The 11,671-nt window shown below is 36.5% G+C and overlaps 6 protein-coding genes across 9 annotated transcripts; 3 read left to right on the top strand and 3 right to left on the bottom strand.

The window, feature by feature from the left end:
* Positions 1-100: 100 nt before the first annotated feature.
* On the top strand, positions 101-1,552 carry LOC149735812 (CD209 antigen-like protein D). Its single transcript, XM_089878270.1, has 4 exons — positions 101-462; positions 550-585; positions 652-799; positions 1,074-1,552. Exons 1-4 carry the CDS (start codon positions 165-167, stop codon positions 1,333-1,335), a joined length of 744 nt encoding a protein of 247 aa, XP_089734396.1. The 5' UTR covers positions 101-164; the 3' UTR covers positions 1,336-1,552.
* A 630-nt stretch (positions 1,553-2,182) lies between these two features.
* On the top strand, positions 2,183-3,987 carry LOC149735811 (phosphoglycerate mutase 1-like). The gene is made up of 4 exons (XM_089878269.1): positions 2,183-2,404; positions 2,597-2,829; positions 3,219-3,480; positions 3,646-3,987. The coding sequence occupies exons 1-4, from the start codon at positions 2,305-2,307 to the stop codon at positions 3,810-3,812; spliced, it is 762 nt and encodes a 253-aa protein (XP_089734395.1). The 5' UTR covers positions 2,183-2,304; the 3' UTR covers positions 3,813-3,987.
* A 50-nt stretch (positions 3,988-4,037) lies between these two features.
* Positions 4,038-6,095, bottom strand: LOC149735810 (putative lipid scramblase CLPTM1). The gene has a single exon (XM_089878244.1). The coding sequence runs from the start codon at positions 6,093-6,095 to the stop codon at positions 4,251-4,253; it is 1,845 nt and encodes a 614-aa protein (XP_089734370.1). The 3' UTR covers positions 4,038-4,250.
* Positions 6,096-6,121: 26 nt separating this feature from the next.
* LOC149735809 (cytoplasmic dynein 1 light intermediate chain 1-like) lies at positions 6,122-8,701 on the bottom strand. The gene has a single exon (XM_089878256.1). The coding sequence runs from the start codon at positions 8,523-8,525 to the stop codon at positions 7,164-7,166; it is 1,362 nt and encodes a 453-aa protein (XP_089734382.1). The 5' UTR covers positions 8,526-8,701; the 3' UTR covers positions 6,122-7,163.
* A 471-nt stretch (positions 8,702-9,172) lies between these two features.
* LOC149735807 (uncharacterized) lies at positions 9,173-11,584 on the top strand. 2 transcript variants are annotated; one of them, XM_089878266.1, is made up of 2 exons: positions 9,173-9,659; positions 11,374-11,584. In XM_089878266.1, exons 1-2 carry the CDS (start codon positions 9,173-9,175, stop codon positions 11,397-11,399), a joined length of 513 nt encoding a protein of 170 aa, XP_089734392.1. In that variant the 3' UTR covers positions 11,400-11,584. The 2 variants fall into 2 exon arrangements, with proteins under 2 accessions (XP_089734392.1, XP_089734391.1); XM_089878265.1 differs by lacking the exon at positions 11,374-11,584 and adding an exon at positions 9,731-10,548.
* Positions 10,543-11,559, bottom strand: LOC149735808 (uncharacterized). Of its 3 annotated transcripts, none has more exons than XM_089878272.1 (3): positions 11,360-11,559; positions 11,115-11,238; positions 10,543-11,029 (listed from the first exon to the last, which is right to left on the bottom strand). In XM_089878272.1, exons 1-3 carry the CDS (start codon positions 11,557-11,559, stop codon positions 10,835-10,837), a joined length of 519 nt encoding a protein of 172 aa, XP_089734398.1. In that variant the 3' UTR covers positions 10,543-10,834. The 3 variants fall into 3 exon arrangements, with proteins under 3 accessions (XP_089734398.1, XP_089734400.1, XP_089734399.1); XM_089878274.1 differs by having other exon boundaries at positions 10,543-10,758; XM_089878273.1 differs by having other exon boundaries at positions 10,543-10,748.
* Positions 11,585-11,671: the final 87 nt, after the last annotated feature.

Raw genomic sequence — 11,671 nt, 5'->3', positions numbered from 1 at the left:
GCCGACGACAATATATGCTGCTGTTCAGTTTATGACAGTGTAAGAGAAACATTTTGATCGCACGTACTGTTATCCGAGAAACAAGAAAGCAATGAACTTTAGTAATATAAAAGTTCCAATTATTTTTACCTTTTATTTCTTGGTCTTAAAATATAGATTTCAGTATGTTAGCGATCCAAGTATTATTAGCATTGTTACTTGTGTTTTGTGCTGAGGCGCAAGATACTCGACAGATTTTGTTAACTTTGAGCTCGGTTGGAAATTCTGAGAAGGGAGCGCAAGGTCCATCGGGTCCTCCAGGTAGAAGAGGACCACCTGGATTGAAAGGCGTAAAAGGTTCGCCAGGGGTAGGCGGCCATCCCGGTTTAAAGGGACAAAAAGGAGATAAAAACAGCGCAAATATAGAAGATGTCATACGTGCTTTGGAAAACAAGTTTGACAACAAACTGATAAAGTTAAGGGGTAGGTTAGGCTATTGAGGTTTTAAATGTTTTGCAGCCAATATTGTAGAATGTAACATATATACTAAATGATTTCATACTGTTTCAGGTCAGATCGAAACTATGGCGCAAACTGGCATTAAAGGTAAGTTAAAAGTTTGAACTTATAATTAACTATACTCACTAAGACTAAAGCCATGATGTTTTTCAGAGATAAATGGCAGACCGTGGCTGTCAGTCGGCAATGGTTATTTGTATCGAACAATACCAGCAAGAAACTATCATGCTGCTAATACGACCTGTCGGGCAATTGGAGGAAGACTGGCTGTTGTTGCACCAAGAAATGAACACACAATGAGGTAGCAATACCATTTTGGCGCCATGGTATGGTCCGGCGCCATGGTTTAGTGGTTAGCGCGCCTGCCTGTAACCCAGGGGTTATGGGTTCAAGGCTCGACGTTGCTACCATTGAACAATTAGGTCTGTGGAACTTGGAAGTCGTAAGGAGATGGTTTTATATTTTTTTGAATGTTCTTTGTTTACTACCGAATGTGACGAGAAAAGTGGCCCATCTTCCCCACCCTGCTACACTATATGCCGTTTACATAAACCGTATATATACAAAATTTTCAGAACCATCACAACTCATCCACTCATAAGAACAGTATCATCGCACAACTGGATCGGTCTTAATGATATTGAACAGGAGAATACTTGGGTTTGGGAAAACGGGGAGCGACTTTTAAGCCGCGATGCACACTGGAATTCCGGAGAACCAACAAATTCTGAAGGCCGCGAAGACTGTGTGGTGGCATTTAGCACAGGCGGATGGAATGACGTACCTTGTGATATCAATGCAACACCGCTTTGCGAAATGTCAATTTTTGATACGTAAATTTGGAAAAGTATATGAATTTGGGAAAGTATAAATCATTTTAAATCGCCCCAAAACCGACTTGTAAGATATTGATACTGGTTGTAGCTTGATCACCGTTATGACGACACCAGTATAATAGCATGCTTTATAAAACCAGGTAAAAGTAAAATTCTCCTCTTCTGGTAGCTGTCGTCTATTATTGCGCACCCCGTGATATAAATCATGCAATAATCAACTCGACTCCTTTTGATCGTCAGGAAGTTTGGGAAAGTAATTAATTAAACACCGGGCGAGAGTGCAGCTAATTGCATATTGTTTCCGCGTGTTTCTGCATAGCACAGGCTCCTCTGAACACTAAACAGCACTAAAGTTTACCATAGTTGTTTTACCCTCTTTGGTTGTTGGATATATTTTGTAGGATTCCTTTCTTCGTAATTTGGGTTGCCATGACAGTTCCACAAACTGATATATCCGAGCATAGTACTCGGGCCTAAAAACAAACCGAGTATTACGTTTAGGTATATTGTAAGGGTGAATGGAGATCTGTGTTGTGGCCTGCTGGAGAAGCAGTTATAAGTATGCGATGGTTGTTCGGCTGCAAAATGCCTCTGTGAGCAAAGAACGGGAGTATACTGGATTACCTGCTAAGACGAGTCGAATCAGAGTGGCCGAATGCTAAAAAACGTAGAATAAGTTAACTAACATTTTGAAGTTCCTTAGATCCTAAACATGCGCCTGTAAGTTCACAAACATGGCGTGTAGCATCTCGCGTGAGCGAAAACCACCGGTGTTAAACTCGAATGACCTGTTCAGCAACGTCCTTGAACTGTCACCGCAGATTACCGGCGCGATATCGCTACATATAAGTATGGACTTATTATCTCGTAATGTGCAAATGATACTTACTCAACAAGTAATAGCGTTTGCGTGTTGCATAAGGCATTTCAGCTCCGTAGGTTGTACGTTTGGTAGCAGTTTTAAATCAAAATGACTGAATATACTGTAGTAATGGTTCGTCATGGAGAAAGCGAATGGAACAAGGCAAATAAGTTCTGCGGTTGGTTCAACGCTGATTTAAGTCCAAAGGGTAAGCAGGGATACATATAGCATGTTTTTTCGTAATTTTAAATACATTTAGCAGGCTTTTTTGTTAGTTTTAAATTAACTTTATATTTACTTTTTCATATTTCTTTACTCTTGCATTAACTGTAACTGAAAATAAATATACACAAAAATGCAATTGTATTTTAGACTATTTAATGTACATGCATTCTTTCAGGAAAAGAAGAGGCCAATGCTGCTGGTAAAGCTTTGAAGGACAGTGGGTATTCATTTGATCTTGCTTATACCTCTGTACTAACTCGAGCCAATGAGACACTTGATGCTATTTTGGGCGAATTGGGCCAGAAGAGCATTCCGATTAAGAAAAGCTGGAGGTTAAATGAAAGACATTATGGTGGTTTAACTGGGTTGAACAAAGCTGAAACGGCTAAAAAGTATGGAGACGCTCAGGTAACAGCAATTATATTTTTGTAATTCTAATCAGAGTTTGTAAATAAACAAAGAGCTATTTTATGTTGCTTATACAAATCACATAGCAGTATACCACAAAGCACATGAGGCTAATTTGATCATAGACATAATATAAAACTATACAACTTTTTCACTTCGACAATTAAACTCCGAGAAAAATTTGTACCCAATGCTAAGGTAATTGATCAGTTAAGTTAGCCCCTATGTGTTGCCTTTTAAGGTTTCTATGGTGGTGGAATAACTTTGTTTATAAATCAACTCCAGTTCTAATTAATTGGTCGATTTTTGTAGAACTGTTTTTCAACACAATTAAAGGATATTGATAATGGGTTTGTATTATTTCTTACCAAAAAATGGCTTCAAAACAGGTTCTGACTTGGCGCAGAAGTTTTGACGTTCCCCCTCCTCAAATGGGGAGTGACCATGAGTATTATGACATCATAAACAAAGATGAGAGGTACAAAGATGTCAGTTCAGAAGATATGCCAAGTTGTGAAAGTTTGGAACTTACTATAAAAAGAGCATTGCCATACTGGAGTGAGGAAATTGTACCAAATATCAAAGCAGGAAAGAAGATTATTATCGCAGCTCATGGAAATAGTCTTCGAGGGATTGTTAAATATTTAGATGGTAATTTGTGTAATAATTTATGACTACTTTAAAATATCATTTTAATAAATACAGGTATCACTACCTTATATGCAGCTAAATTAGAGTGAAATTGTTTAGCATCAATTAAAGTTATATGCTGGGATTCCAAATCCATAGATAATTCCCACATTATGTCTGTTTTAGAAATATCAGACAAAGATATCATGGAACTGAATTTGCCAACTGGAATTCCATTTTATTATAAGCTGGATGAAAACATGAAACCCATTGTGTCTATGCAGTTTCTTGGAGATGCAGAAACCGTTGCAAAAGCTATGGCAGCAGTAGCTGCACAAGGAAAATCAAAATAGTTGCACGTTTGGATTGAAATTCTCTCTTTGATGGCGCTTTTTATCTTTTAAAGTTTTGTTGTTTTTTTATTTAGCTAGTTCCACAAAAGTTTTAAGTGTTAAAATATGTACTGTGATGTTGCATGTGTCAAAGCTGTGTCTGCCAATTTCTCAAATAAATAAACAGGTTCTGTTATCAAGAGGGTAGACTAAGCAGTGTTTACTTTTTTAGAAAAATCACACCAGTTGGATAGAAATTCAAATTTTATTTGCACACAGATTGGTTGTGATTGGTAATAAATATGTTCACAAATGCACGTTTTTGACCAGAGTTTCGCAAATTTAACACAAAGCAATGAGAAAAACAATAACAACAAAAAATCCTTTTAAACGCTCTCTGGGGTATAATGTAAATTACTGACGACACATTTTAAAATTAAGGAGTTACGTTGCAAAACTCTAGTCATTCTTTTTGTCCCCTGTGCTGGGTAGTGCTTTGGGGGTTGTGGGAAGTTCAGAGACGGCAGGTGCATCAGGATTTTCCCCTGAAGTGCCAAATTCATTGACTCGTTTTGGATCAATGCGATAGGTGTAGCGTTGGTAAAGATAAATAAAGAACACCACATCGTCACGGAAACAGCCAATGCGATAAAGGGTTGGCATTTTTATGACAAAGGCAAAAATATCGTCAATAAAAGTGTTCAGTGCTTTGTACGTTAACATTCGCCATGGAAGGTGTGCTACAGACTTCATTTTGTAATTTATAAAAAGCTGAGGGGTCATCATAATGAACCCAAAGGTGAGGAGAAAGCCATAAAGCATGCTAAGAATATACGAATAAACTCCTTTGTGTTCGTCATATATTAGGGAGTAAACAGCATATGCGATTAAAAAGGGAAAAAGGATCATGCCTAGGTATTTAAAAGCAAGCTGATCGTACTTTTTGGTCTCTGATTCAACATAGGTTGATTTATCATGTATAGTAATTCTGGGAATAAAACCCAACCATTTCCTTTCCATGCTAATGCCCACGGACATAACTTTTGTGATTTTCCAGGCATCTATCAGACACCCAATAAAGATGCTCACCTTGATCACAAAGTTGGTATCATTGTCCATTACATAAAGAAAAACAATTACAGATTGGACCACGGACACCAGAACTGAACGAACTGAAAGACCTTCAAGGGATTTTCGTGATTTCCAAAACTGAATGTCATTCTTGAATGCAAGAAATTCGAACACGCTGTGGACTATAGAGACCACAACAGTAAGGCCCAGCATATACGGGTTGGTCTCAAGAATTGCTTCTTTTAGTGCATCTTGGTCTTGCTCCGAGTCCTGCATATAGTCATCCCCAAGCATACTGGACCATTGGCTTCTCATGTTTTGTGAAATGTACATTTGCAGTTTAAATAAAGACATTGGCTGCACTGTTACATACAGGCTCACTTGTTTCACAGTGTCATTGATAGGAGTGAAGTCTCGTAGGAGATTCCAGTAATCATTCAAGTAAACAATTGGTTCGTAAGTCATGCCTGCTGCATCAAAATGTATCATCTTATCTAATGGCGATGGAATTTTTCCTTTGGTCCATGGAGTATGATCATCAACCAAATTGATTGTTAAATTTGGGTGCCAATGTGACAGCAGTTCAACATTACCTTGCTTTTCAGCATGCTTTAATAACTCTGGGTCAGTTTCTGTTTTACCAGTCAGAAGATTCTGGGTTCGTTTAATTGTTCGTTTTTTGTATTTGTTTAATTGCTTGTTTACATATACAACATGCTGTGCTGAATATGCGCCATCAAATTTATAATTCGGGACATGGCCAGCCAAGGTCAAATATGTATGAATGTAAAGAGACTTGTTATTTTGAACATTATGTGACAAATCAATTGTACCATTGTAAGTGTAAGTTCCATCTCCAAAGGGACCATCAGTGAACGACCCATATGTTATTTCATCTAAATGCCAGAACAGTTCGTTTAGCGATAATTTGTCTCGTTGCATTCGTTCCTTCTCGTTAACAAACATCCATAGAGACAACATTTCACCTTGTCCAAACAAGTTAGCTGATGGAGCGGCAACGGGAACTGGAGTCCCGGTGCTATCAGTTGCTGGGGTTTCTGTTTTATTTCCTCCTCCTCTAAGCCAGGACATGAACATCCACATCATGAGCATCCTGAAGAGGACACCAGTTACAACATTCCATGTACTTTGTGGAGCTGCTTGCTGTGGATTCTCAGCAGCCCCTGTATTTTCCCCAGCTCCTCCGTTTGCTACTGCAGCAGTTTCCGCCATTTTAAATTTTCTTTAAAACCTTAAACCTGAACGTTACGGTGCATACAAGACACAATTAGAGTAGCTGATGGTTACTGGCTACAAAAATAACACATTTTATATCCTATAGCAGACATACAAATAAAGGGCAAAAGCTACACAGGGCATTTACATCAATGTCTACAGTAATATGTAGTTACAGCATGCACACTGAAACAATTAAAGTTGATTCAATGTTAAAAGAGCAGGTTATAATAATTGACCAAGCAAAGAAAGTAAGAAACATTGAAATTAAACTACCGTTTCAATTAAAGACTGCACTATTATGAACCCCATACAAGTTTAATATATTATATTTTATGGATTAAAACCAATTTGAAAATAAAGTATTTTGAAAGGAGGCCAGCGTTGGAGTAAAAAGGGGTTACAACAAACTGTAGGTAAAGCACAGATGTAGTTTACGAAAAATTTAGTTGTTAATTTACCTTCAACTAAAAGGCATGATTTAGCTATATTGGAACTTACAAAATATATATATTTGTTTCTAAGGTAATATACATAAATATGATTCCACAGGCACTAAATTACTGTGTAGGATTAGTCAATTACACAACTCATTCTACCAACTTTTACTGAAGTACAAAAGATATTTTTTTAATAATAACATATCTTAATAATAACTCTTACATTGCTCTAGTAATAGAAATTATAGGCTTTGTTAGTGTTTCTCCTATCGTAGCCAATATTTTATGTTTAAACATATATTATGCTAATATTTTTTGTTTTAACGTATACTATGCTTATGCGATGGACTGAAACACACAGGCCTTGGTAACATGGGTACAGAAATTAACTTGTTTGAACTAAAGGTGGTAATAACAAGCAGTGTACAATACAGTACATGCAAATTTGCGCTACTAAAAAACTTGTTACTTTTTGAACGAATCCCATTTTCAAAACAAGTTTAACAATTGAAAACATTTAACACATATATGAAACACTGTTATGGGAAATGTGAGTTTGGTATCCTGCATATTATCACTTGCATCATACCAGCATCATGCATGTTTAAAGTCATTTACACGATTTTCACTCATTGGTACTTGAGCCTCCACCTAAACTTGAGCGTGGTTTAGCTGCTTGCTGGTTTGGTTTGGCTCCTTTTGCGCCGGCATTAACTATCTGAGAGCCAGGCTTTTTATTTAGCAAAGAGTTGAAGAAGTTAGCAAGCATCCTTTCATTGCTTGCTCCAGTTTTAGATACATCTGGCTTGCCACCTTTGCCTGCAGCAGCAGCTGGAGCTAATGGGCTGTAGGATGTGCGCTTAGCAGGAGCATCACTGGATGGTTTTGTCACGGTTGGAGCTTTGCTTAACACTGCTTGAGCTTTCATTAAAAATGTTTGCTCATCATCCACAACAACTTCTTTCATATCTTGCACATGTTTCCTGGTGAGAGGGGGGCGTGGTATTACGGATTCAAATGGGTCATTAACTGTGAACTTCTGTAAATTGTCGCTGATGATGGAAAGTTTTTTCTCACTGTCCCATCCGGCTGGAACAAAGACCGCATCCCGATCAACAACATTTGCACAGTCGGAAAATGGGAATCCATACATCCTGTGTAATAAGTATTTCTTCAAAACCTCGATGTTTTTATTTTCTTTCATTGATGTATACACAAGTGACGCACCATGCTTCAAACAGAATAGACGCAAGTAATGCTGCAAGAAATCAAATTGCTCTTCGCTGTATCCGAACTCGGTTTCAAGTGTTTCGAGACTGTCACACTTTGTGCAAACTACTATCAGTGGTATGCAAAGGTTTTCAATAAGCGTGATTTCACCCAGGGGCTTAATGACTGACGAATCATTGGAAACATCCAGGGATGTATCTTTTACCTCATCTGCTTCAGTGGGATCAACATATCTTTGAAAATCTTTCACAATGTTTTGTTTCAAGTCTTCTAAGAAGTCCGGCTTACACTTTAGGCTGTCAATATGCTCATGAATAACCTTTGTCCATTTTGCAAGTGATTCAGGAATTTCCCATGGGTGTGACATATCGCAAGTAATAACAGCAATAGTATCGGAGAGACTGGTTTTTGGAAGTGCAAACTGTAGCAAACTTCGGTATGCTAAATGTCCATCAACAATCCAAATTCTGCAGATTCCACTTTCTTCTGCTTCATCTTCTTGAACCTCCATAGCTTGGAAATCAAGGGCGGAACCTCTATGAGTCTCTTCCAATCCCTGCAGCTTTGCAGTAAGAGTGGATTTGCCACTCAAATCATCTCCAAGAATAATTGCACTCTTATTTTCAGAAAGAGCACTTTGGGAAGAACTGGAAGAAACATCATCCAGTAACATAGACCAAACATTATTTCCACTCCCAGCACCCTTTTGATTGTCCATTTTTGATTGAACAATGATCTTTCCAGAGCCACGGGCCATTTAACTTATTTTAACATACACTTACACCAACCTACTTTAGTAATATTTGTTTTCCTTTATTTAAAAAAACAACAATTTTAATTAAGTTGTTATATATACCACGTTTCTCAATCATTGTCTGTTTTAATATGTCGCAAAATATACCAAGTTAGGAAGCATTATTACCATGCTGTAGTCAGCATGTATATACGCAGTACAGACCTAGAATACCTTACCCCTTGCTGTACTCCTTTGTATTAGAATTGCATTCCCGTGACTCGTATATAGTAAAGCATAGATATCTAAACATATAGATAGGAAACTAAGGTCACGTGACAAGTGATTTTTGCACTTTAACTGCTAATTTCCGAAATATTACTATTTAAAAAGAAACAATTTACGTTAATATCAATATTTTTCTTTATATTTGAAAGTTTCACGTTATAATATAGTACTTTCTTTGAATTATCAACGAAAAACCAGTTTCAGACGCTTCACGCTTGACTGGATCTGGTATAAACAGATCGAACGCATTAAATCAGTCCTGGAATTTATTGCAGACTGGAATTTATTTACGTTGCTTCAATGTGTCAAATGGCTTACATTAAATATTAAGCAAATATTCTCAAACAGATACATAGAATATAACAGGAAATTTAAATTTCATAATGTGCAGCAATTTAAAGGAAGTCAGAGAAGCGTTGCTTGAGCTTGAGCAAGTTCGTGTCACATTCACCTGTGAAAATTGTAGTGCTTCATTTTATGATCCATACGATTTAACCATTCACAAAGAGAGTCACAACAAAGTTGATACTACAGACGACGAAATAGGATTGATATACCAGGCAGCCCTTACAGCATCCACTTCTATAGGTATTGTAATTCCAGAAAAGTATTATTCAATGCCACAGCAGTCATACAAAACCATCAAAGATTTAGTTGGAAACTACAAACAGCATCAGAATTGTGAAAAATTGTACATGGAGTATAACAAGCTTTGTATGAATGCAGATGAAAATCTAGGAATGCCACAACACTTGGCTGCTCAAATTTTAATAAAAATTCTGGATGCAATTGCAAACCAAAAAAACAAAAATGCACAACATACCAATGCTGCTGGTTACAATATCGAGAACATAGGCGAACGTGATCTAGGTATGTATATAAAACTCTAAAATTTTCATTTGTTTTCGGAGCTGTGAGTTTAATAAATAATTATATTTCAGAAATACTTGAATATATTAGTGGATTCTTAATTAAAAAGGCCATACAACATTACAAAACCCATCACCAAATCATTCTTTCAACATTCTGTCAAGATGAGCCAAGTTATAAATTTGTTTCTGCAATGAGAAAATCGGAAAATGCATTACACTGTCCTAATTCTATTTTTAAAACATTCATGAATAAAGTTTTTATGTTGTATGAGGTAGAGACATCCAAGCAACCAGATAATATCAATTTGTCACGTGTTATAGATTTTGTAAAAAGGGATCAGGAATATCATGCTTTTGTGGATTCTTTATTTAATAAATGGGAACAAGACTATGATGCCCTTATTCAGGTCATAAACTTCATGCTCCACTTATTCTTAAAACTTTTAGGTCACAACTTGGCTAAATGCATGTTTAGAAACAAGCGCTCTGTACGTTCTTGTATATCAAAGGGGATTAGGAGTGATCTGAAACAGATGTGCAAAAATACCTAATTCTGTTTTGTGTGTTTATATACATAGTGTCCCAGAAGGTGCCTCCATGTAGATTTTGTTTCTAAAATTTTGTTAATGTGTTATATTTATTGCTGTTATGTACTGTTGTTTCTATAAATACTTGTGTGCTCTTTGACCTAAATTTGGATCTCGGGAAAGCGCCTCTGTCCTGCTTTAACAAAAAAAAACTCGAGAAGTGATAAATTTGGGTAGAGCAGCAGGTCAGATCGGGTATCTCAAGCACCCCGAGCTAAAAGGCTGTTGCTTGTTAATATTCACTGTGTATGTGTTTGTTGTAAACTTTGCAAATATAATTTGTACACCAGTTCATTTTAAGTTTTGACATTTTTATTTAAGAAACCTAATTGAAACTTAAGGCACCAGAAAAAAAGAAATTCAAAGTGTAGGAAAACAGTGTAAACAATAGAAGGGATTAGTGTAGGAAAGAACCCCCACATCTGTCTTTTCATTCTTTATGGGCACTTCACATGGTAACCGCTAAGTATTATTAGATGAGAATCCTTACAGTAAGAGATCTGCAACATACTTAATTGATCCTGTTAAGTTTTATGTAAGTAAGTAATACTTTTATAACAGGAAAGTCTAGAATTAGAATTGGTTTTTATCTAATATAAAAAGTGGTGTCCCAGTCCCCCCCAAACAAATGTTTGGGTATTACAATGCTACAAGCTGCAACTTTTTTTCTCACCAAAAAACTTCTTGCTAATTTTTCTGACTCCTTTTCTAATTGGCTAACTGAGCTGTGCCTGATTGTTGGAGGCGGTAGCTGTCGCTCAACTGGTTTCTTTCTGATATTCTAAAATATCATAATACTAAATATGACTCATAATATCAATGCTAAGTGCTAAAAATCAAACGAAAGTTTAGCGTCATGTTCATACCTTGGGAACTGTGCAGCTTTTCTCAGGCATGTGTAGTGTTGGAATTGATCCTAATTTTAATGTTTTAGATTTTGAGTGCACTGTGAAATCATTTTCCGTAAAATGTGCTTCACAGATAGATGCCCTATAGAAATAATAAATATAAATAAACAATTCATAACCAGCAAAGTAAGTATTATATAAAAATGTGTGAGTTCTTCATTATCAATTAGAAGAAACATTACGTAAACTATATTAAAACCTACATTTCTCTATGCAGCATGTCTTTTATCTTGTCACCCTTAGTTGGATCACGGATAGACAAGATGCTCTGCACCAAACTTTCCCGATGATTCCGTTCTTCTTCGGACTTTGCAAACTCCGGACGTAATATTTTAAAAAGAGACCGTTTTATAATTGCATTTTTGTACACATATGTACAGCCAGGAATGCAGCAATGACTCATTGTAATATATATATTAATATTATTACTTCAATATTGGTGCACTGATAGAGTAAATTAGTAGGATTAGGTATATCGGTATTACAATAAATATCGATTAACGAAATGGGCGTAT

This window comes from Ciona robusta, chromosome 5 (assembly GCF_009617815.1).
Source record: "Ciona robusta chromosome 5, ASM961781v2".
In the NCBI taxonomy this organism is placed as follows: domain Eukaryota; kingdom Metazoa; phylum Chordata; class Ascidiacea; order Phlebobranchia; family Cionidae; genus Ciona; species Ciona robusta.
The sequence above is the reverse complement of the archived record's forward strand: the minus strand, read 5'-3'. Positions and strand labels throughout refer to the sequence as shown.

Coding starts and splice junctions, on each gene's coding strand:
- LOC149735809 (XM_089878256.1), bottom strand. CDS start 8,525: ATGGCCCGTGGCTCTGGAAAGATCATTGTTCAATCAAAAATGGACAAT.
- LOC149735807 (XM_089878265.1), top strand. CDS start 9,173: ATGTGCAGCAATTTAAAGGAAGTCAGAGAAGCGTTGCTTGAGCTTGAG. Junction 9,660..9,730: donor CATAGGCGAACGTGATCTAG/GTATGTATATAA, acceptor ATTATATTTCAG/AAATACTTGAATATATTAGT.
- LOC149735810 (XM_089878244.1), bottom strand. CDS start 6,095: ATGGCGGAAACTGCTGCAGTAGCAAACGGAGGAGCTGGGGAAAATACA.
- LOC149735812 (XM_089878270.1), top strand. CDS start 165: ATGTTAGCGATCCAAGTATTATTAGCATTGTTACTTGTGTTTTGTGCT. Junction 463..549: donor CAAACTGATAAAGTTAAGGG/GTAGGTTAGGCT, acceptor ATACTGTTTCAG/GTCAGATCGAAACTATGGCG. Junction 800..1,073: donor AGAAATGAACACACAATGAG/GTAGCAATACCA, acceptor CAAAATTTTCAG/AACCATCACAACTCATCCAC.
- LOC149735811 (XM_089878269.1), top strand. CDS start 2,305: ATGACTGAATATACTGTAGTAATGGTTCGTCATGGAGAAAGCGAATGG. Junction 2,405..2,596: donor CGCTGATTTAAGTCCAAAGG/GTAAGCAGGGAT, acceptor GCATTCTTTCAG/GAAAAGAAGAGGCCAATGCT. Junction 3,481..3,645: donor GATTGTTAAATATTTAGATG/GTAATTTGTGTA, acceptor TGTCTGTTTTAG/AAATATCAGACAAAGATATC.
- LOC149735808 (XM_089878272.1), bottom strand. CDS start 11,559: ATGAGTCATTGCTGCATTCCTGGCTGTACATATGTGTACAAAAATGCA. Junction 11,239..11,359: donor GACATGCTGCATAGAGAAAT/GTAGGTTTTAAT, acceptor TTATTTCTATAG/GGCATCTATCTGTGAAGCAC. Junction 11,030..11,114: donor AAAGCTGCACAGTTCCCAAG/GTATGAACATGA, acceptor ATGATATTTTAG/AATATCAGAAAGAAACCAGT.